Genomic DNA, 23,824 nt, shown 5'->3' on the forward strand with positions numbered 1-23,824 from the left:
TAGCTCAATGGCCCATTTAGATAACCTTCCAGAGAGGTCAGGCTTACTCAATACCTGCTTTAATGGATAGTCTGTATATACAATGATGGTGTGGCTCTCAAAATATTGTCGTAACTTCTTCTTTGCCGTAAGGAGTGCGAGTGCCAACTTTTCCATCATATTGTATCGGGTTTCAGCGTCCAAAAGCATCTTGCTGCAATAGAACACTGGCCTCTGACGATTGGCTTCTTCTCGGAAGAGAACAGAACTCACAACGAATTGTGAGACAGACAAGTATAAGAATAAATCTTCATTAGCAGTGGGGGAGCTCAGAATAGGAGGTGAGCTCAAATAAGTTTTCAATTCTTCCAATGCTTTTCTCTGCTATGGTCCCCAGGTGGTGTTGGTAGATTTCTTTATGCATTGCAAGAAGGGTTGGCAACAGTCAAACATTCGTGATATGAATCGACTTAATGCTACTACTTTGCCCGTCAGAGCTTGTACGTCTCGGATGGTTCGGGGCTCTTTGACTTCTGAGAGGGAGGCAATTTGCGTTGGGTTCGCCTCGATGCCCCTCTGACTGACGACGTATCCCAAGAACTGTCCAGAGGACACCCCGAAGACACATTTAGAGGGGTTTAATTTCATTTTATAAGCATCAAGGATGTCGAAGCACTCAGTCAAGTCGTCTATATGTGAAGAGCTTTGTTTGGACTTGATGACCATGTCGTCAATATAAACCTCCATATTTCTCCCGAGTAATGGGGAAAACAGCTTGTGCATCAGCCTCTGGTATGTTGCGCCTGCATTCTTTAGACCGAAGGGCATAACTTTGTAGCAATATAAACCACCCTCTGTTATGAAAGCCGTATGAATCCGATCCTCTGATTTCATGGGGATCTGATTGTATCCAGAGTAAGCGTCAAGGAAGCTCATTCTTTCATATCCTGCAGTGGCGTCTATCATCTGATCGATCTTTGGTAGAGGGTAGCTATCCTTGGGACACGCTTTGTTTAAATTTTTGTAGTCTATGCATACTCTCTTTTTCCCATTTTTCTTTGGGACCACGACGGGGTTGGCAAGCCAACCGGGGTATATGCATTCTTCGATTGCCCCTGTGCTTAGGAGCCGTTGGACCTCCTCTTGTATGACTTGATTCACCTCTGGAGCGAACCTCCTCTGCTTCTGCTTGACGGGTGGGAAGTTGTTGGAGATATTTAGGCTGTGATTCATGACAGAAGGGTCTATTCCGGGCATGTCATGGGGAGTCCAGGCAAAAGTTCTCATTCTGGTTTTGAGAAATCATATGAGGGTCTGTCTCTCTTCTCCAGAGAGCTTGGTACTTATTAGGACCGTTTTAGAGGGGTCAGCGTCGTCTAGACTCACTTGTTCTAAGGTATCTAGTGTAACTTGGGGTTTTTCTTGGTCTTCCTCTAGATTGATTCTTTTTAGGCACGCTGGTAGGTCCTACTGTAATTGCTATTTGTCAGGGGAGTTGTCATGGGAAGCAGTGCCAGAGCTATTTATTTCTTTTAAGGTAAGGAAGCATTTTTTGGCCTGCTTCTGGCAGCCTTTGATGTCGACGGTGTATCGCCCGTTTAGTGATTGACACCGCATCACCTGATGTAGAGTTAAGACTACCCCCTGCATCCGGTGGATCCAATTTCTCCCCATGATGGCGTTGTAGCTCAAGGTGGAATCTATAATGAGAAAGTCTACTGGCAAGGCGCGTTCTGCAGCCACCACAGTTAATCGAACGACGCCCTTTGGATAGACTCTTTGGTTGTTGAATCCCAAAATGGGCATGGTGGAGGGCCAAATCTGATTCTCCTCTAACCCCATCTTCTGGAAGGCTTCCCAGAAGAGGATGTCGACCCCACTGCCCCCGTCGATCAGAACTCTACCCAGCTGGCAATGGTCAACTTGTAGGGAAATGACGAGTGGATCATCATGGGGTAGGTGGACGCCCTTCAGGTCATCATCGGTGAAGGTGATTGCAGAGGCTGGGTAGCTTTTGTCTTCTAAAGTGATGAGATTGACCACGTGGCCTAATGATTTGTATCGCTTCACTCGTTCTTCCATCCTTTTATGGATTTTAGTTGCATGCTCTTGATTATCAGTGGGTTCTACGATCCCGTTGATCATAGGGACTTGCTTAAGAGGCTCCTGGGTGCTGTCAGAGGCTGTGTGCATGGGGTCTGACGCCTGCGGAGCGGGGGCAGAAGCGGGGTTCTGCCGCGAGGCGCCGGTCTGCCTGTCTGCTTGATGTATTGGGTAAGCCTCCCACTCCTCATGAGGGCTTGGATCTGATTGTTCAAATTGTGGCATTCAGCGATCGTATGACCGTGATCTTTGTGGAAGAGACAGTATCTGCTTTTATCCCTTCTGTTAGACGGAGTGGTAATTTTGTAGGGCTCTCGCCAGATAGGTCTGTCTTTATTTTCTTCATAAATGACTTCTTGCGGGATGGTGTATTCGAAGGATGGGTATCGTGATGGCTGTCGATCCTATCTTGGCCTTTTTCCTTCCTTCGTATGATCTGTTTGGTTATGTTTCCTCTTGTCATCCCTGGCAGGTGATGGAGGATTATTTGCTGGCGGAGCAGAGATGAGTGCAGACTTCTTCTGTCCGCGCTCTCGAAATTCTAATACCCTGAAGACGCCCTCGGCTCGGGTCTGCACGTCTGCCATGTCGTATGGAGGTGTCATGGTGAGATTCTCATGTAAGAGAGATCCCACCTGCAGGCTTTTAACGAAGAGATTTGCTGCGGTGAGTGGGTCGACGTCGTGGATTTGATGCACAAGGTCAATGAAACGCTGTAAGTATGCTTTCGGATGTTCATTCTCCCCCTGTTCAATCCGATAGAGATCGGCCATTGTTCTGGGCGCCTCTCGGTTCGCGCTGTACTGCTGTAAGAAGGTCCGCCGGAGATCACTAAAACTGTTGAGTGACCCGGGTTTTAATTGTCGGAACCATAACAGAGCTAGCCCGGAGAAAGTCGTTGAAAAGAATTTGCATTGTATGGCTTCGTTATTAGCTTCTAATGCCATCTTCTGTTGAAATTGAAATAGGTGGTTTAGTGGGTCTCCCTTTCCATTGAACGCAGGCAGGGAAGGGATGACGAAGTCCCAAGGCTTTGGCTCGTTCTGAATCCATTCCGAGAAAGGTGATTTCTCAGTGGTTCTTGATACTAGATCCAAATGTTCGGTGGCGTAGGCGGATCGCCCATCTGAGAACTTCTGCATCATTTCCCTCATCATGTCTTCTTTCCAGCTGTCCAAGAACCGGATCGAGGGAACGCGACCTTCAGAGGGAGAATCGTGTGTGACTTGAGGTGTGGTGCGTTGAGGTCGGACTTCGGCTGCTGGCTGAGCGGGTCCAGTGGGTTCTGCTTCCGCCCGCCCATGCGTGTCAGAGGTTGGGGCTTGTCGCTCTTCGGCCCCGTAGGATGGCGGGATGCCTTGGGATCTCCCGTTACCTGGGTTCATGTTTTGATGTGGGGAATTAACGCGGTCGATCAAAACATCAGATCTGCTAGAATCAAGATTGTCGTGGGCTTGGGTGTTGCGAGTCGTGTCAGCGGACCTGCGCAGCTCAGCAATCTCGGCTTCGAGCCTAGCTTGGGCTTCGGTCAATGTCTTGATTGCTTCGTCGGACCGCTGCTGGCTCGCCTCCAATAGACGATACATCCTTTCGATCTGGTCACTCATGTCCGTCGGAGGGACGCTTTGTGCGACTGGGCCCGAAACTCCGTTGCCTTTTGGTGGCATGATTTCTGGGTTCGTAGTGGATCTTGATTTCTTGGTTCGACGACGTGGCTAAGGCCGATATGTTTGTCGATTCCCACAGACGGCGCCAATTGTTGGGGCAACAATTTGTCTTTCTATATCTGGAAGTAAAAACCCAACAATGAATGACAACTTGCTTCTACTCCGGTGATGAAATTTTCCTTTAACTCGTCGAGATCACCTGCAAGAAAGACACTCCGATGCTTAAGTCAGTTCAAAGTTCGATCCCTTTCTCCTCTCAGAATCTCATATTTATAGGATGAAATATACAAAGCAGTTAGTTGGTTCAAGCGAACCCTGGAAAGGGGGAAAGAGAATAACTGAATTTCCCTCCAAAAATACCGACTTTTAAAATGTCTCGCTCTGGGGTCAGAGGCGCAGATTGCCTCTGACCCACAGCTTCTGCCTTCGGAACCTCTCTTTGTCGAAACGCTCTGTTTTGATATTTGATAAATGAGGTAAGTGTTTTCGGGCCGAACATTTTGGGCCCAACAGTGAGCAACTTAGCAGCAGCATATTGTAGAATCCAAAAAAAAAAAAGGATGATTAGATACCCAAAATGAAAAAACTATGACACCCTGAAAGAAAATAAAAGTTGAAATTTGAAAAATATGAAAAGCTCACAACAATATTGACTGAGAAAGTGAAGAGAAGGAGGCCCTTAGTATCGTGCACTAGTGCTAGGCTCCTTAGTATCGTGTAAAAATAGCATCTTGCTAAACTCGCTGAGAACAGTGGGCAATGACGAAAATGGCATCAGCTTTGGTGTTATAGCCGCAGTCGAGAGAACGGGGGATAATCCTGAATGGTCTTTGTCCTAATTTGGACTTGACGAGAGCTCCTATAGCCGGAGAGAAAAGAGGAGAACATCGTATATTTGAAGATAAAAACTTAGATTATGCATTAAAGAAATAATTTTTTAAAAACCGTATAAATGAATATAAAGTTTTCAATAAATGTATATATAAAAAAATCCCTAATCAAAATTTGTAGTGATAAACATTGCCTAATAGTACTGCAGTAAAACCTCTATATAAGAATACTTTATATAAGAATAATCTATATTTTATTATAAAAAATTTGTCCCAATTTGGTTTAGTTATAAATAAAAATAACCTCTAAAATATAATTAGTCATATGTTTTTTAAGTCCCGCATAGAGAAATTATATATTTATATAGTAATAATTATATATACAGTCAATTAAATATATATTATGTTATTTATTTGTACTCAAATGAGAAAATTAAAGATTTATTCCACATTTGAATTACATTAATTACTTTTAAATATGTAATAGTTTATTAGAGATTTTTTGTTATTATTGTTGTTAAAGTTGATATTTTTGGTGTTTTGAAATCTTTTTATGCCGATACCTCTATTTAATTATAACTTTTCAATTAGAATGGTCTCAATACTATTTTTATTATAGAGATTTTACTGCACATCTTTCCTCGTGAAAAATTTAAATTAAAAAAAGTCACAAGTTTGAATCGCCCTCACCAAATGTCAAATAAAAATAATAAAAAATTATTTTGAACATTATTTGGTGTCAAAAACTTTTAAGGTTGCATTCATAATATAAAGAATAAATAGCATTTTTGCCCCCGAACTATGACCAATATATGATCGTGCTCCTCAAATGATTCATGATGTTAAAAATTCCCCTCGAACTATGCACATTACTGAAATATGAGACTTCTGTTAGATTTCGTCCTAGGTGGCTAACAGAATGATGATGTAACATTTTGTCTCTTCTGAAATTTGTCTCCCGAACTTTAACCACTACTAAATTGTGTCATTTTTATTAAGACTAATTTAATTTTTTTCATTTTAAAAATTATAATTAATTCCTTAAAAAAAATTTTAAAAAAATCATTTTAAAAGATTAAGAAAATAAAAAATACTAAAAGTTTCAAATTAATTAAATAAAATTTAAATATTGAAAAATTAAAAATCTAATTAATAGAAAATAACTTTTTTTTTTTTACTTTTTCTTTTCTTTTACAATATAAAATAAATATATTTTAATATAAAAATTAAAAAATAAGTCATAAAACAAAGTTTTTTCCCCTTTGTCCTCATCCTTTTAAATTAAAATTTTTATTTATTTATTTAAGTCTTTCGTCTACCTCTTTAATTAAAAGTTTTTTCTTTGTTTTAATATTTATTTTAAATGTTTATCCTAAAATAGTTTTAATTAATATTGTAAAAGAAAAAGTAAAAAAGAGTTATTTGTTGATAATTAAAATCTTTATTTATTAAGGATTTAATTATTATTTTTAAGAAAAATTATATATAATTATTTTATAAAAGGGATCTAATTTGGTAGTGGTCAAAATTTTGGGAGGCAAAATTGATAATTATTCTATACATATCACTGCCACATCAACAGAAAAAATATTACGTCATCAATCTGTTAGCCACATAGACGAAATCTAACGTAAGTCTCATATTTTACTAACATGCATAATTCGAATGGAATTTTTAACATCACGAATCATTCAGGAACACAATTATACAGTCATATTTCAGGGGCAAAAATACTATTTATTCTAATATAAAACATGTATTCTGGACCATTGTTTCGTGCTGGATAAGGGACCCAAGAAGGACACATAACAAACCAAAATCAACCTTACAGAAACAACTTTTTACATTCTAATTCATCCTGCCCAAAAAAATAAGTACACTTTTCATCCATCCAAAGGTCAAAGTGAGAAATAAGATGAAAAGTGATTTTACTGAATCAACCTCTCAATACAAATTTCCTCAAGAATTTAACGTACATTTTGCCTATTCTACAATGTACATGCTCACACCAAGTCAATGTTTTACAATCGACCAAGTTACACAATTATTCCAGTGGGCAGGGAGGAACTTTAGGCATGTTGCATGCATCTTCACCTCTTTTCTTTTCTCGTTGCCTAAAATATTAAATATTAGATTATTACAACTTACAAGCATATTATTCTTGCCTTACAAATGGTGAGGAGCTCATGTCTGTACTGTAGAAGGAATCCTCCGCTCCCCCATAGTAGTTCTCCTCCTTCTCTTCATCCCACTTGAGAACCTCCCTTATATACTTGAATGCCTCATCAATAGTTATTCGGTCCCTAGCCCGAGCTTGCCCTACGAAGAGCTTGCGATCAGTGAGGGAAGCATAGAGGTCTTTGAACTTCATTGCAATATAGAAATAAGCCTGATGTGCTAGTGTCTGGTTGTTGTGGTGCAGCCGTACTGGACTGAAATCATTGAACCATTCACAAGTACTCAATGGGAATCGATTGACCTTATCTTCGAAGAGATCGTATTTATTCAGTATCAAGACAAATGGGGTATCTTTGAAGCATGGATGCTTGACCATAGTTTCAAAGAGCTCCTTGCTTTGCATCATCTTGTTTTGAAGTAGGCTGCCACTGCCATTACTCTCTGAGGCAAGCGAAAACTGATCATAGTCACTGAGAGCAACACAAAAGACAACCACACGCACATCTTCAAACATTTCCACCCATTTACACCCCTCGCTCAGTCCCTTCGCATTTACCCTTATGAGTTGATATCTGCCAAAACAAAATACAAGTGTAAAGTTAAAAAACAAAGATCGTGATTACCAGCTAGACTAGACAATAACTATCTTCTGACAAGTAGGTAAGTACCGAAGTCATAGATAGATAAACAATGGAATCTTTAATCTCTATGAGTAAATTACTAGACCATGAGATAAGTGGCAAGTGACTAATTTCTTTCTCTTTTTCCTTTTCATTATTTCCCCTAAATCTCACCAATAAAGATAATAGAGTTAATTCTAATTTTCAAAGAAAAATGAACAAAGTCACGCTCCTAATTCTACCATGCAACATGGGATCTAATTCATCCTATGAGTAGCTTTCCACAATATCCATAGAATCCACTTCTGACAATTACATCAAGAATAGATATGTAAGGAGCTTTGTGTGCATAAATGAGATAGTTCAAGTATAATTACTTAGTTTGAGGTTGCGAAGGAGCATCCATATTGTCTGTGTAGGTTTCAGACATGGGACTTCGATCATCCAGGGAGAATTCAATGAAAGCTAAACCATTTCCTTGAGTGACCCCTTCAGCATACAGTATGTCTCTTTCTGAAGGCTCATATTCGTTGCTTGAGATCTCAACAGCCTTAACAAAAGGGAAGGCAGGGAAAGAAAAAGAGAAACTGTTAGTCATCCAAATACAAATACAGATGCATATGCAAACATGAGAACATACACAAGCATTAATACATGGTTTCAATATAGCTGCAGGCGTGTGTATTTTTATCAATCTCATCGCCCATCAAAATTCCTCAAAATTGCCAGGAATTTAGAAGGAATCCCAATAATTGGTACCATACAGTTGAATAGTGCAAGGCATATATTTTCTGTCAATATTAACAAAATTTGTTTTACATCAACAAAATACAATAGCAACCTGTCCCACCACAAAAGCTCCATAGGATGACCTAGAGAATGTTACCCTTGTAACAGACATAGCTATACATAAACCAATAAGTTCCTCAATGTTAATCTTACAATATGTGGTCCAAGTTGTATAATTAAAATTAATTCCCATAAAAAATAAAAGAGGCTGCACATTACTTTTTTTTTTAATACAGGGCAACTGTATGATCGGTGAGTAAAACTTTCTTCACTGCATTCTGTATAAAGGATTGAGACATTGCACTCACACAAGACCCATGCAAGGAGAATAAACATTGGACTCAAAACTAAATAAAAATAAGTTGCATTCAGTTGTAGAAAATACCATGCTTACGAAAATATGCAATTAACTCAAGCAACTAGAAATACCAAGCGACTATGGCTATCCTCATACACTAAAGTAAACTTTTAGTTATCCTAGATCAACACAAAAGGTTCACTCAAATGAAGAAAGTAAATGAGGAGCTAATTAAAATGTAATAAGAATACCCTGCTTAAAAAGTACTCTGCCACATCAGGGAGGAAGTGAAGCTCATCACTTCTTCTAAATGTCTCCTGGATAGCAGGATCCTTCCACACCTCTTCAACTAATGGAGCATATTCACGTGTTGCTGCAGGGAAGAATGCATCCAAATCTCCAGTAGCTATAATGTCCAGCAACCAGTCAGAGAAATGCTTCAACCTCGGGTTGATGGAGTATACGCATTGAGTTGTTTCATTGGAATCATCCTCTTCACCTGAAGCAAGAGAGCATGAGGAACCAGATCATAAATACGGGATTTGCTGTAATGCAGCAAAGCCTGTTTCTTTTCTTTTTCTTATTAGTGTTTCAATTGATTGATCTCATTACAATAACATAAAAGAGAAGAGATAGTTGTAGCCTTGATTTAAATACTAACTTTCATATAAATTTATGCAGTCTTCACCAAATATCAGAGCTATATATAGTTAATACATAAGCTACACTTCATTATCAGTATACAATATACTAATCCTTGAACAGAGGTCCATACAGCTTATGTTGACTATTAAAGTGTGACATCACACTATCACAGAAGTTCTTGTAAATATTGAGTTTTTTCCTTCAACTAATTCATTTTCAGCAAGAAATAAAACTGTACACAAGAATAATGCTCTAAAGGCACATCTAATGACCTGGCTTCGAATTTCAGTTAAAAAAGAATTATACACCAAAAAAAACACCAGTTATACAAGACTTTTTGATCTAATCAGAAAAATTTAAAGACTTCCACGATATTGAGATCTAACTTCTAGTCTTCTACTGAGGAGACAGATGGGAATACCTGAAAGTTACATAAAGTAATCACATAGAAGAAATTCTCAACTTTATGACAAGAGTACAAGCATAGAAACCTAAGAAACTAGATGTGAAGAGCCTAAAGCATCCACATATTAATTCATGAAGTGCTTGCTGCTTTGCAGAAAAAGAATGTTGCCCATTCCCCTATCGACATTAATATGAACCATACATGAGATAGCTTTTTTTTTTTTTTTTGAAAAAGAGACGAAGGTCACATGTCCGTGAGTGGCCAAAGAGTTATACTTGATAATTTTTTTTATAAAATAAGTAATGGCTGATTATGAGTTTTTAACTATAATATTTAGCAAATATGGTTGACGAGAACTGAGAAGCATTATAGGTAATTCAATGCAATGGTAAACATAGTTCTCTTCTATCAAATGTGGGGGAGCAAGGAGTAACAAATACAAAAGTAAATGTCACTTATGCACATACACACATAAATGCAAATATTACCTGGTTCAGCAGTTTGATCATAAAGTCCTAGATTTCTCATTTTAGATAGAGCTTCTTCCTCGAAGCGTTCCCGTCCATCTAGCAAAATACTCAGATATCTGTACATGTTACTCTGGATCATTAACTTGATGTCCTGCTGTTCTTCTGGAGTGAACTTGTTCCCATACAAAAATTTGGCCTACCCATGTCATAAAGAAAGAAAACAATAAACATCACGAGTAAATACAGCAACAAGAAGGCTTTCATTTGTAGTGATCTTGAACAGCAAAAGTGCAAAATCAAGATGGTAGCCTCAACATATAACAACAAAGGAGGAAAGAAAGTGGCATTATCAAAAATCAAATATGTCTTGAAAACAGCTTTAACCTTTGAGGGACTCCATTTAAAGTAACTTGTTCAACAAACCTCTAGTGTAAGAGCAATTTCCATAAATTACAGCTTATTTGACACAGGGTGATAATGTCAGTAGAAAGAACAAACCAGTGGACCAGGATGCTTATACCTCTGTAATTTGTGTTACAAGCGTTAGGGCATTCTAAAGAAAGATTTCACGAGTCTTTGAAGAAGTTTTCAACAATGTGTGCCGAATGGACTGCAGTACTATACATTCCCCATCCCCACAAAATTTTAGACTTTAAACCAATCAACTTGGTCACTAATCTTTACAAGACATTACTGCCTAAGGTTATCTCTCTGATTAGATTGAAGGAATGTTTGTAGGATACGAACTTACGAGTGTAGGCAAAAGGCATATCTTTAATGAGGTGGGAGGTTGACATCAGTTCAACCAATGACAGCCACTAGCTAGTACTCCCAAGTATAAGAAACCTTGCATTCATCATTTCTTTCAGGGTGAAATGTGTAAGAGCAATAAAGGAAAAGCAAATTATATGTAAGCTATGTAAGATGACAAATCTGCATTTCAAAATACTAGGGCAATAATTCTGGAAAGACGTGGATTTATTTGTAGTAGGATTTAGAATGGCCATAATGGTCTTACTAAAGTTCCTTCAAAAATAAATTTCTGGCAATGTATTTGGCTTGACAAGAATAAAAGAATCTCCGATACAGGTCAGAATATGTTAAACTTCCGACAGGATAGAACAAAAACCGGGAGTTTTTGTAGGCTGTTTCTTATAAAAGAATAAAAGGATTTTTTATTTTGCTTAAGATAATTGAGATGGAGATATTGCTAATCACATTCTGTTCCAGTTAACTTTTGATGCTTTACACTAATTGGTGAAGACAACTTGTCATCATTTTGTTGTTTCTTTTTCAATAATATTTGTTTCTTATAAATAAAAAAGGACTAATAATATAAAAAGCTGCACCTGCTTGAAGATAGTGCTGGTTCCAGAGCCTTGAAGTCCAAGAAGAAAAAGCTTTTGAACCTTTTTCTGCTCCAGATAATTAGGAACGGTGGTATAAGTGCTAGCCTCATCTCTTAATCCATGTGGCTGACCATGGGGCACAGGCAAAGAGAACAGGGTACAAACAAACCTCGTTGTCGCCTGGCTAGGAAAAAGCAGTGTATGGTAAAGATGCCAAGTATTAACAATCTAATCTGAAATCATATATCCAAAAATTGGCTTCCAGTACATACCTTCTCCCAAATATTTCCCCTGATATTATTCTGACCTTCTTCCTCATAACGGCCATCATCATAGACCCAAAAATGGGTGTCACGTGGACATTGCACATTTGCCAGCTGAGATATTATAAATGAAGTTAGTGAAGAATGTGCATAGAAACAAAACCAGATATACCACCACAGATATTAGGTAACTCTTATATCTAAACCTAAACAACTAGTCAATTAATAGACAATTAAAAATCTCTCGTAGCCTTAATAAATAATTTTATAGAAACCAATTTTAAGAAATTGAATGTTGATAAATTTTAAACCCAGTCAAAGTAAATTTTAACAAACCCTCCAACAAAATTATGACATCAAGGGGATGAATTCATACACATTTCTATATGTATAAGAGAGGTGTTCATGCATGTCAATGGAACAATACTTTTTGTTTTATCTAAATGATGTATACACAAAGGGGTGTGGCATGTCTTTATAGGCAATGTCCAAATGCATCTTCCTCGACATATTAAACAATGAAGAATATTCAAAAAGCAACTACAAACATTTTTACTTGTGTTTCAAAGATTTTTAGGGATTAGAATTTGAAGCGGGGGAATAGAATAGACAATGGAAGCATTGTAACTATAGGAGGAAGAGCATCATCACTGCATTTTGAACCAAGAGAACTAGGACTAAGGCTATGTTTGGTAGGAAGGAGGGAGAGTAGGATGAATGGAGAGTTTAGAAGGATGGGGATTATGATAGATGGAGAGGATAGTTGCTCTCCTTTATGTTGTTTGGTATTAGGGATGAAGTTGGAAGGATGGAGAGGAAATTAATTATTTAAAATACCATCTTATATTTTTAATATAATATTTATTATTTTTTAAAAGAACATAAATGTCATTTACATTATATTTTTTTGTTTTTTCTTGGATGGAGGAATGAATTTTGAAGCTTTGGAGGGAGAAGATCTCCCTCCATCTCTCCTCTCCCTTCCTCTCTCCCTCTTGCCAAACAAAAGGATTCAACCTCTCATTCCATTACTCTCCCTCCAATCTTCTCCATCCACCCATCTCTCCTCCCTACCAAACATAGTGTAAAACACGTGTCTAGCTGTCAAATCTCTGCTTATAGTCAAGTCAGGTGTTTAGAGCACATCAGATCAAAAAGAAAACAATGATATCTATTGATAAAAAAAAATTATAGCATTAAATTAGAGACGTTAGACAAGTAAGGAATGACATGCCACCAATATTTATTCCATTCCATCACAGCTTTCTTAGACAATAATAAAGTTCAAATCACTAAATTCTCCAAGGTCTCTTTTATATCTAGGAGTTCATTATGTTATACACTAGACCCTTCACTAGATAGATAAGCAGCAGGCGTGTGACTTGTTCTCACTGATGACTGATTTGAGTAATAATCAATCACCTAGCAGGCCTTTTATTTTATGGGTAACACTGCTTAGTTACCAATGCATCTACTTAGAAGAAATAGCAAGAAATATGTGTCATGTCACTAAAAGATATTAACAATAATAATGTGACAATTAGTCCCCATTCGTTAATGAGTTATGTTCCACAACTACAAAAACCCATAAATGGTTACTATGAAGAATGACATGCATTTTAAAGTAGCAAATAGTTGCAAAATTGTCATGTCAATATTCATAATTGCAAGCAATAGATAAGCTACGTATGGTCTCCTACTGTCATGGACAAGTGATTGCAAGGTGACCCATCTTTCTCGATTTAATTAGCACTCACTCATCAAATATACCATCCATAATATTGTTTCAGCCAAAAAATAATAATTATAAAAAAAAGTAATGTTCCACAATACTCCGAAGTGGTTCTGGTAACCTTGCACACTAAATATTTTAAAGAGTAATGATATGTGCACCCAAAATACACACCTAAAATTGGGAGAAATGCCTCGTCACTTTGTGTAATTTGTGTAATATTTGGGTGCACATATCATTACTCAATTTTAATTAAAGATCATAACTGAAAGTTTAATTGTAGCCAGGACTATCAGCATTCAAAATGAATTAAAATTAGATGACAGTAATTCCTTTATAATCTCACTAGCTCTAATTTAAATCGCAAATCCATTTGTCTAAAAGTGCATATTATAACATCAACAAAAACACACATGTATTATGAATATGTAGCTGATATATATTCCATACCAAGGTCAAGGACTTACCCTCAGTATCCTCAGTTCAAGTTTTGTAATTTCTCGACCATTGATATAGACTTCAGTATTCCCATTACTTGCATCTGGGCTAAGTTTTCCAGTAAAATTTAAGTTTGAACTTATTGTTCTATCTGGTTTTTCTCCCTCCTGCAAGATCATCAAATAAAGACAACCATTGTGACTAGCTGTTAGGGGATATGAAACTTACATGTCCAATTCACGAAGATAATGGAAGAAAAAAAAACTCAGTTGAATATCCACTATTAAGAATACACTCACCTTTCCCCAGAGACCAGATTCTTTATCATACCAATATCTACCAGGCTTTAACTTCCGAGGAGGTAAACAACATCCAAGTAATTCTGCCATCTCTTCTGGCTTCAGAGGGAATCCATTAACTATCAGCTGCTCTGGTCGAAGCTGATTAGCAGAGCATTCTTTTTCTGCTTTCATGATCTGTTTGACTTCCAAAGGACTGAGTAATCTGGACAAAACCCTTGAGTGCTTACCCAGCTTTAACCGTTTTGATTCATCAATTTGCTGTCCGATGCACGTCACACACTTTCGTCCCTCAGGCATGGATCCCATCGCCCTTAGCACACAATTACTGCAATACTTGGCATCACAAACCAGGCAAGACTCCTTAGTTTCCCACTTTCCTTTACCACACCGATAACATATTCTACTTTTCTTCTTCTTCTTCTTTTCTTTCGTAACTCCAACATACTCAGGAACAACTGGCTTCTCTACTTCAGCCTCCTTCCTTTCAGATCTATCAACGGTATTAAAAGTGACAACTGGAGCTCGTTTCACCTCATTAGGTCCTTGTCTGGGAACATTATTTGGAGGATTATGGACTGAACCTGGAGAAGCTGAAGAAAGATCGGGGTTTTGCAAGACAGACACCACAGACTCTGAACTTCCTGATGCCCTCCCGCTCTGCGCTGGGGAACCTGTTACACCAGCAATACAAGATACAGGCAGTGGAATTGGTTCAATCACTGGCTGACCCAGATTAGACCTTCTGGATTCAGATAGTGGTTCTGCAGTTGGGATTGCCCGCGAATTAACATCAAGGGGCTCAACTTTAGGCACTTCATATGCGACCGGCGGACCCACATACTCCATGGCTATAGAATAATCAAGATGAGAAGAATCCTCCGGAATAGGCGCACCTGGGGGGAGCATCTTTCTCACCAGTTCCCTCCAGTTCTCTTCCTCCTTCTGCTCCATTTTCTCTCAGATATTATCAAACTATATCCCTTAGACTCAAACTTCTACTTCTTCAAAATCATACAACAATGATATATTTGCCTATATAAGGAGATGCCTTGACCCTGTGACTCAAGAGATCATCATCAACAGATAATAGCATAACCAACTCAATAAACCAAACATCCCCAGAAAATGATCAAAACCAGAGGGTTATACTGGGTCAGGGAAAGACATGGACAAGGTGTTTGAACCTGTAATAGACATAAGCAGCCGCAGTAGAATGGTCGTCCTTTGAAATTATTAAAAAAATATATAAAAATAGATGAGAAGATAATATCAGATACTGATTAAATATATGGACCAAACAAAAATGCCAACGAAATGAAACAAAATTCAACCTTTCAAGAGTCCACGCTCTAGATTTTAGGACAAAGCAAACAAAACCCAATTGGGATTGGATTAACCTTCAGTCAAAATCATGCACCCCAAGCTTTGAAATATCTAACAATAAACTTTCTAATGCTCAAAAACTGTAGGAGCCATAAAGATACTTTTTTTTTCCTTCTCTTTATTTTGTTTTTTTTTTTAAGCAGTGGTCCAAAGTGTTGAAAAAATCAGAGTCAAACAATAATTGAAACACAAATCAAACAATAACGAGACTAATTCAAAGCAAACCCAACAAATATAAATAAAGAGTATTTACAAAAAAAAAAAACTCTTTTGGGGTTGTATTTTATGGAAGGAAAACAAAAATGTTTAAAAAAAAGGGAGAAAAGCTAGAGAGAGAAAGATAGAAGGAGAGACAATCAAATACCTGGAAAGCGACGAAATGAAAGAGAGGGGATCTGAGCTTAAAAACCTAAGAAGCATTCAACTTTTGAGCTTTGGCAAAAGGTAAAGCTTTCCTTCTGAAAATCCCACCAGGGAAGTGACGAGAGAGAGAGAAGAAAATGGTGAAAACCAAGTGAAACTGAGAAATGGAGAGAGATAGAAAGAGAGACCTGAGAAAGATCAGATGTAAGATAGGAGTGAGAACGATGGAAGAAGCATAAGATTTTTTAGAGAGAGAAAGCGAAAGAGAGAGGTCCCACAGTCGTAGTCCTCTGGCATTTAGCTCGCGAAGACAAACGTGAGACAGGAGAGAGAGAGCTTTATGAATCACCACGCGCCGGTTTCGCGGGTTGTACGAGGGCAAAATTTGCCCCCACGACCATTATATTTCTTTTTTATTAGTCTTCTGTTGTTTCTCACGCGCTCTTCCTTCACAATGCTCCACGCGCACCAAATTATAATTATAGAAATAAAAGGGGATTTACTTTGTAAAAATAATTAATCCCTTCAAAAAGTTACTTTTATTAAATAAAAGGGTTTTTTTAAATCTTTTTTAACAACGCATAAACATAGTTAATTTGATTTTTCACCTTACTCTACAATTTACTCGCTAAATTTAAAGATATATTTTCTTTTGTTTTTTACTAAATATATAGTTAATGTGTATTACTCATCACCATTCACAAGGGTTATTTAATAAAACTTCAATAAAAAAATCCATAAATAAAAAAGTATTTATTTAATGAAACATGTAGTTTGATAATGCATAATCATGAATTGGCAACTATAGCTGTCATAAGTAGTCAACATAACCATGTTACTAAAATGATAAAACAAAATTAGTGTGAAACGATAATGTTTAATTAAAGGTGAAACTTTAATGAGCAGTTTAAATAAATACCATTTTTATCACCTAATAACTTTGTTTTCCTGATAACTACAAATAGATCTAAACATATGTGTTGCGATATTTATAGCTATGCAAGTGCACATAGTCGCAAACTCGTAATAAAATGGTAAAACCAAGTATCGTCCTCAAGGACTGAGTTATCAATTACCAGTCAATTAATTTCTTGTTCTATTTGATGAATTGAAATTCTTGATTTTTGTAAAATACAGCAAAAGAACCAATAAAGTGCAGAAATAATAATCGACAATTAAATAGAATAATAACTAATAGTAAAACTTTTAATTTAATCACTGAGAAACAATTAGGATATTCAATCTCATCAACTATCCTCCTTATTATTCCCTAATGCAAAGTATGAATTCTTCTTATTTTTACCTAATTCAATTAACAAGTTGAAACAGCAGCCTATAATCATACTATGAATTATAAACTCAACCTAGGTGACAATTTCCTATATTTCTATGGTAAATTGAACCACAAAGGTAGCATTAAATTCCACAACTTAATAACAGTTACACAATTAATTCAGATACTTTCGTTCTAAATTAGAATTATGTCCAATATAACCACAGCATAATTAAATCTCACTTCTCAGATTTTGACTTAAAAACATATATATATGACTAAAGATGGCCAATCAATAATCAATCTATAAGAACAGGTTATAAGGAATTGAAGAAGATTGAAGAAGAGGAAATTAAAATTGCATTAGGTCATAATAGAAATTCAAGTGATTCAATTGAACATCCTAAACAGAAAATTAGTTCATAGTCATAGAGCTAATCACAACAAAAACTAAAGATAACATCAGGAAGAAAAACATATAAAAGTACTCTAAGCTTGAGCCTTCAAAACCAGAACTCCTCCCTTCGTCCGTACGTACTTTTCTTCTCCCTTTTCGTCATTTAAAACCTAGGATCTTCAAATTTTAAGGAGGCGGGTCGCGGCTCTACATGCACTATGCCGCGGCCCGTATCAAAGTTTCTGGGCAGGAAGTCCTTTTCATGCCGCGGCTCTCTGAAGCCATGCCGCGGCCCGCATCAACGACTTCTGGGCAGAGTACCCATCTATGCCGCGGCTCTATCTAGCCATGCCGCGGCCCGAAGACTTCATGCAAAACAATGCTTCTGTTTCCCACCTAGCCGCGGCTCCCTTTTGCTCATGCCGTGGCTCTTAAGGGAAATCTCATTTCTTCAAGTTTTCATCCCAAAATTTCACCAACACTTCCAAATTGTGTTGAGAACCATTCTTGATCGAAATATGATGGAAAACTCGGTTATTTCTTCCCTTTCTTTGGCATTTTCTTCCACATGCTCAATTCTTCCTGATATTCACAAAAACAACCAAACAAAGCATAAACCCGCGCTAAAACAAGGAAAAACAAAATAAAAGACTACTAAAAACATCACCAAAACATAATAAAAACTAGACTCAACAAACTCCCCCAAACTTAACCTTTACTCGCCCTCGAGTAAAGACCAAGTTAAACTAATCAAAAAGAAACAAACACAAACACAAACGAACAAGCTAAACCATCATTACCATCTACACTGCTTTGCCAAAACTCATGAAATCTCAATTGCAATATTTATAACCAGAATTTCAGCTCAATTGCCTTAAAGTCCAACTTATACAGTTCAATTAGGGAAATCAATAATATATCATGAAAATGACTACAACACTTGGATTCTATCATATATGCTCAACTCATTCCAGACAATTCCACAAACCAACTCTACAATATGCTTGCATTACTTGACCTTCTCCACTAATGTCAACAACACATGTTTTAAAATCAAAAGGACTTTCACAGGTTATAGTGTTAGGCTTAGGTAAGGGTAGATGAAATTCTCATTTAGGCTCAGTCGTTACCATAAGCATAAAAAAAACTTGAAACCAACCAAATTTCCCTTTACCACACCAAAAATCACCCTTTTATACAATTAGAGAGAGAGATTACAACACTTTTCATTATTTTCTTCTTTTCCTTTCTAGACTTATCACTTTTTTTTTTTTTTTTTCAAATCACACTCCCCCAAACTTATGATTTTCTATATATGTATGATCAAGGAGTGTGACAAAGTGATATTTTTTTTTTTTTTCAAAGACTTCTCTCTCTCTCTTCTTTTTGTACAATCATACTATACTCCAATCATACCAATTCCTTACTATTTTTTTCTTCTTCTTTCCCACAAATTATATGCTTATGATAACAAAAGGAAAGGAAAACACAAATAAAGAGGTTAAGAATTTTAGGCACAAGTAGTATGATCAAGAACAAAAACCAAGTTTAAGGCTCAAAAAGGGTAACTAAGGATAATTAACTCAAGGTTGGCTTGAAAGGCACAATCGATCCAATAAAATTGCCTAAATCACTTTTCTAAACACATGTCATCAAGAATTTCGCCTCAAAAGCCAAATAATGCAAGTTCTATTAGATTCAAATTATCATTCCACCAACCCTAGTCAAACACATATAATACAATCCAAAATGTTGTCTTTTCAAAACATATTAAAAATTTCCCACAAAACTTTTTAAATTCAACTCTAAAACAATTGAACCAAGCACACAGTTGAATTCAATTTCCTTTTCATGAGCAAAGACAAAGCAACTACAGACAAGAATGATGGTTTAACATTTACACTAACCATAGAAAATAACACAACAAACTAAAGAAAACTAAACTAAACAACGCAGAAAACAAAAATAAAACAAAATAAGCTCCCCCCCAAACTTAAGATGCACATTGTCCCCAATGTGCTAAAGAAAAGAACAAGGGAAGAGAACTTACCTGACGCCACATCAGTATGGCGGTGGAGGTGGTGGAGGTGGCCACTGATATGGAGTGTACTGTGGCAGTGGAGTGAAATAATTCTCATCAGCTGAACTCATAGTCCACCTCGTGACCAAAGTATTCAACTCCTCAATGTGAGCCCGCCCATATTCATTTTGTTGCACCATAAAGTCATTATAGTGCTGATTTTGCGCCTACTGCGATTGGATTAAATACTGATTTTGTTGAATAATGTAATCCAATCGAGCATGCGTACGCTGCGTGTGCTCATCCATCGGTCCTCCAATTGCCAAATTTTCAGGTGGGTTGCTGGGACCTGCTTCTTCTACTTCCTCCTCCTCAGCTTGATCAGGGTCTCCTGTTTCATCAACCCGGCTGCGCTTATTTGGCTGAGTAGAAGGAGGCTGCGTAAGAGAGGCTGCAGGGAAGGCCGTAAACAAGGTCTGATTGATTGCCCCCATTGGCCTCCGGACTAGATCGCTGGAAAAAGTTGGTACCTCATAAGTGCTGCATAAAGTCGAGAGGAAGGTACCATGGGCGACACCAGCTGTAGTGTTGAATCTACTGATGTTGCGTATGCTATATCGAATAATGCGGCCCACATCGACCCTCTTTTGGGTCATGATAGCATACACTAATAAACAACGCTCTCGATCAACAGAAGACAGATGAGACGTCGGCAGTAAACGTGCACACACAAAATAAAACCACGCCTTCGCAATTGGGTTTAGCTGCCACCTGAACAACTCTTTGGGCCTCCCATTATGATAACTGAAACGTGCCCCTTCCATACTCAAGACCTCAGCCACCGCATCATAGTCTGGCTCCTCGAAATGAGCCAACTGCCAGTGTTCATCCTCTTGTACAGAAAATGAGGGAAGATCCAGTAATTGGTTGAATGCGTAGGATGTGGTAGGCACCAATTTGCCCCTGACAAAATTATTCTGTTCTGCATCTTGATATGAAAAGTTGGCGAAAAATTCATATATAACAGAGCAATTGGCTGAATCCACATGGGCCGAATCACAAAACAAATTCCATCTACGCCGCACTATTTCAGCTTTGATAAGTTCATAACCAGGGTGTTGTACAGCAGGGGCCTCATTAAGGTCAAACCCCCTTTCCCTTACCACCGATCTTTTATAAATCTTTTTAAACAACTCGGCAGCGTCCTTATTAACAAATAAATTAGTGTCATACTCAGCTGGGGCAGGTGGTGTTGGTGGTGGTTGAGTGCGTGATGAGGATGCTTTCTTGGAGGAGGTGCCTCTAGGGGGATTTCGCTTAGGACCCATAATATCTTTCAAAAAGAACCAACTAAACCCCCAAATATGCTCTCAAGAACTTGAGTATAATTTCCTTTTTGGTGTCACTCCCCCCAAACTTACTAATTACCACAATCAACAACCCCAAACACTAATTCCCACAATCAATAGCCTCAAACAATAATTCCCACAATCAATAGCCTCAAACAATAATTCCCTCAATCAATAATTGGCAAAACCCTTAATCTTCTCACAAGAACAACAAAGAACAATCCACAACACCACAATGCAATCTAATCTCTAATCAAAAGTATTAGACTAGAGAAGATACACTTACTTGAATGGCACAAAAATCCTTCTTGTGGTCTCCTTGACTGATGGAAGTCTCAAACAAAATTAGAGAGAAAAGAAGTTTTGAGTGTGAGTAAGATTGTGAGAGTGAATGAATGGGATAATGGCTGATTTAGGGCTTTTTATCCCAATTTTCGGACTAGGGCCGCGGCATTACCTTGACTATGCCGCGGCCCGCATAGAATCGCCAGGATGTAATGCCGCGGCTCTCTCATACATATGCCGCGGCCCGCCTTATTTTTCTGGAGAATCTGGGATTTAATGCCGCGGCCCTCCTCATCTATGCCGCGGCCCGCCCCTATTCTGCCAAATTCGTGAGCCTCTGGAACCTCCAATGCCGCGGCATCATATGGCTATGCCGCGGCCCTTAAGAGATTTTTTATTTTTTTGATTTTTTAAAGTTTTTTTCATTTTTCACGTTTTTCACGATTCTAAAAGTCCAAAAATAAACCAAATATCCATTGCTTACAAATACAAAAGTAAAATAAATAACAAGTAAAAATATAGGGTGCCTCCTACAAGCGCTGTCGTTAACGTCATTTAGCCGGACGCTGAACCCCTCTTCAGAGAGGCTTCAGAAGGAGGATTGACTTCGCTTGATCAAAACTACCACCCAAGTAGGGCTTCAATCTCTGACCATTGACTTTGAATGAATCACCTGAGTGTCCCCGAACTTCTACAGAACCATATGGAAAAACTTGAACTACAGTGAATGGCCCTGACCATCTTGACTTCAGTTTGCCAGGAAACAGCCGCAGTCTTGAATTGAAAAGAAGTACCTGCTGCCCTGGGTGGAACTCTTTTCTGATTAAGTTCTTGTCATGCCAAGCCTTTGTTCTTTCTTTATAAATCTTGGCATTCTCATAAGCCTCATTTCTGAACTCGTCAAGTTCATTCAGTTGCAACAGTCTTCTTTCACTAGCGGCACTCCAATCATAATTTAACTTTTTCATAGCCCAGAATGCCCTGTGCTCCAATTCAACTGGCAGATGACACGCTTTACCAAACACCAACCTGTAAGGAGACATGCCTATTGGTGTTTTGAATGCAGTTTTGTATGCCCAAATCGCATCATCTAGCTTTTTCGACCAATTCTTCCTCGAACTGTCAACGGTCTTCTCCAGGATGCTCTTGATTTCTCTGTTCGAAACTTCAGCTTGCCCATTTGATTGAGGATGGTAAGGCAAAGCTTTTCGGTGATAAACTCCATAACGAGCCAGCAGTGCATCCAATTGCTTATTCACAAAGTGTTTCCCTTCATCACTAATCAGAGCTCGGGGAGTGCCAAATCTAGTAAAAATATGTTTATGCAGAAAATTAAGCACAGTTTTACCGTCATTGGCTCTAGTTGCTGCAGCCTCCACCCATTTGGATACATAATCCACTGCCAAGAGAATATATTCATTGTTGTAAGACGGTGGAAAAGGCCCCATGAAATCGATGCCCCATACGTCAAACATTTCCACCTCAAGAATCCCTTGTAGAGGCATTTCGTTTCTCCTCGAGATATTGCCAGTTCTCTGACATCTATCACAGGCCTTGACAAACACATTGGCATCCTTGAATAATGAAGGCCAATAGAAACCGCTTTGTAATACCTTAGCCGCCGTTCTTGATGCTCCAAAATGCCCTCCGCATTGTTGAGTATGACAGTGATTAAGAATAGACTGCATCTCTTCTTCAGGAACACACCTTCTGATAATCTGATCAACACAGTGCCTATAGAGAATAGGTTCCTCCCAATAGTAGTGTTTCACCTCATAAAAGAATTTCTTTAATTGCTGCTTTGACATTTCAGAAGGCACAATTTTTGCAACCAAAAAGTTCACTATGTCTGCAAACCACGGGACAGCTAAAGTCTCACTTACCCCAAACAACTGCTCATCAGGAAAGTGATCATTGATTTGCACTGCTTTCTTGTTTTCAGTCTCCTCCACCTCAAGTCTAGAGAGATGATCAGCTACCACATTCTCGCTGCCCTTCTTGTCACGAATCTCCATGTCAAATTCTTGAAGCAACAAAATCCATCTAATCAGGCGGGGCTTGGCATCTTTCTTTGACATCAAGTATTTAATGGCAGAGTGATCAGTGTAGACAATGACCTTGTTACCAATCAGATATGGTCTGAATTTATCGCAAGCGAACGCAATAGCTAGTAACTCTTTTTCTGTGGTGGCATAATTCAGCTGAGCATCATTTAGAGTCCGACTAGCATAATAAATAGACCTGAATACCTTGTCAATCCGCTGTCCCAAAACTGCCCCCACTGCGTAATCACTGGCATCACACATCAACTCAAAAGGCAATTCCCAATTCGGAGCTATCACAATTGGAGCAGAAATAAGCTTTTCTTTCAAGAAATTGAACGCCCTCAAACATTCGTCATTAAAATCAAAGACAACTCCATTCATAAGCAGATTCGAGAGAGGCTTAGACACCTTTGAGAAATCTTTGATGAATCTTCGATAGAACCCAGCGTGACCAAGAAAACTTCTAACTCCTTTGACTGAAACTGGTGGAGGCAGCCTTTCAATGGTAGAAATTTTCGCTCTATCTACCTCAATTCCCTCACTTGAAATTTTATGGCCAAGAACAATCCCCTCTTTCACCATAAAATGGCATTTCTCCCAATTCAACACCAGATTAGCCATCTCACACCGACGCAACACG

The 23,824-nt window shown here is 38.1% G+C and overlaps 2 protein-coding genes across 2 annotated transcripts; both read right to left on the bottom strand.

The window, feature by feature from the left end:
- Nucleotides 1–2,486: 2,486 nt before the first annotated feature.
- Nucleotides 2,487–3,689, bottom strand: LOC133779579 (uncharacterized). The gene has a single exon (XM_062219527.1). It carries the CDS (start codon nucleotides 3,687–3,689, stop codon nucleotides 2,487–2,489), a length of 1,203 nt encoding a protein of 400 aa, XP_062075511.1.
- Nucleotides 3,690–6,385: 2,696 nt separating this feature from the next.
- Nucleotides 6,386–16,278, bottom strand: LOC133777742 (extra-large guanine nucleotide-binding protein 3). Its single transcript, XM_062217472.1, has 9 exons — nucleotides 15,817–16,278; nucleotides 14,067–15,291; nucleotides 13,797–13,934; nucleotides 11,607–11,711; nucleotides 11,335–11,514; nucleotides 10,004–10,181; nucleotides 8,716–8,963; nucleotides 7,755–7,927; nucleotides 6,386–7,329 (listed from the first exon to the last, which is right to left on the bottom strand). Exons 2-9 carry the CDS (start codon nucleotides 15,018–15,020, stop codon nucleotides 6,735–6,737), a joined length of 2,571 nt encoding a protein of 856 aa, XP_062073456.1. The 5' UTR covers nucleotides 15,021–15,291; nucleotides 15,817–16,278; the 3' UTR covers nucleotides 6,386–6,734.
- Nucleotides 16,279–23,824: the final 7,546 nt, after the last annotated feature.

Source organism: Humulus lupulus, chromosome 5, assembly GCF_963169125.1.
Source record: "Humulus lupulus chromosome 5, drHumLupu1.1, whole genome shotgun sequence".
Lineage (NCBI taxonomy): Eukaryota > Viridiplantae > Streptophyta > Magnoliopsida > Rosales > Cannabaceae > Humulus > Humulus lupulus.

What these genes read in the sequence shown, in the direction of transcription:
- LOC133777742 (XM_062217472.1), bottom strand. Translation starts at nt 15,020, where the DNA reads ATGGAGCAGAAGGAGGAAGAGAACTGGAGGGAACTGGTGAGAAAGATG. An exon ending in GGGGAAATATTTGGGAGAAG is followed by an intron (nt 11,515 to 11,606) that starts GTATGTACTGGA and finishes TTTCCTAGCCAG; the next exon opens with GCGACAACGAGGTTTGTTTG. An exon ending in CCTTCGCAACCTCAAACTAA is followed by an intron (nt 7,330 to 7,754) that starts GTAATTATACTT and finishes TTGTTTTGGCAG; the next exon opens with ATATCAACTCATAAGGGTAA.
- LOC133779579 (XM_062219527.1), bottom strand. Translation starts at nt 3,689, where the DNA reads ATGAGTGACCAGATCGAAAGGATGTATCGTCTATTGGAGGCGAGCCAG.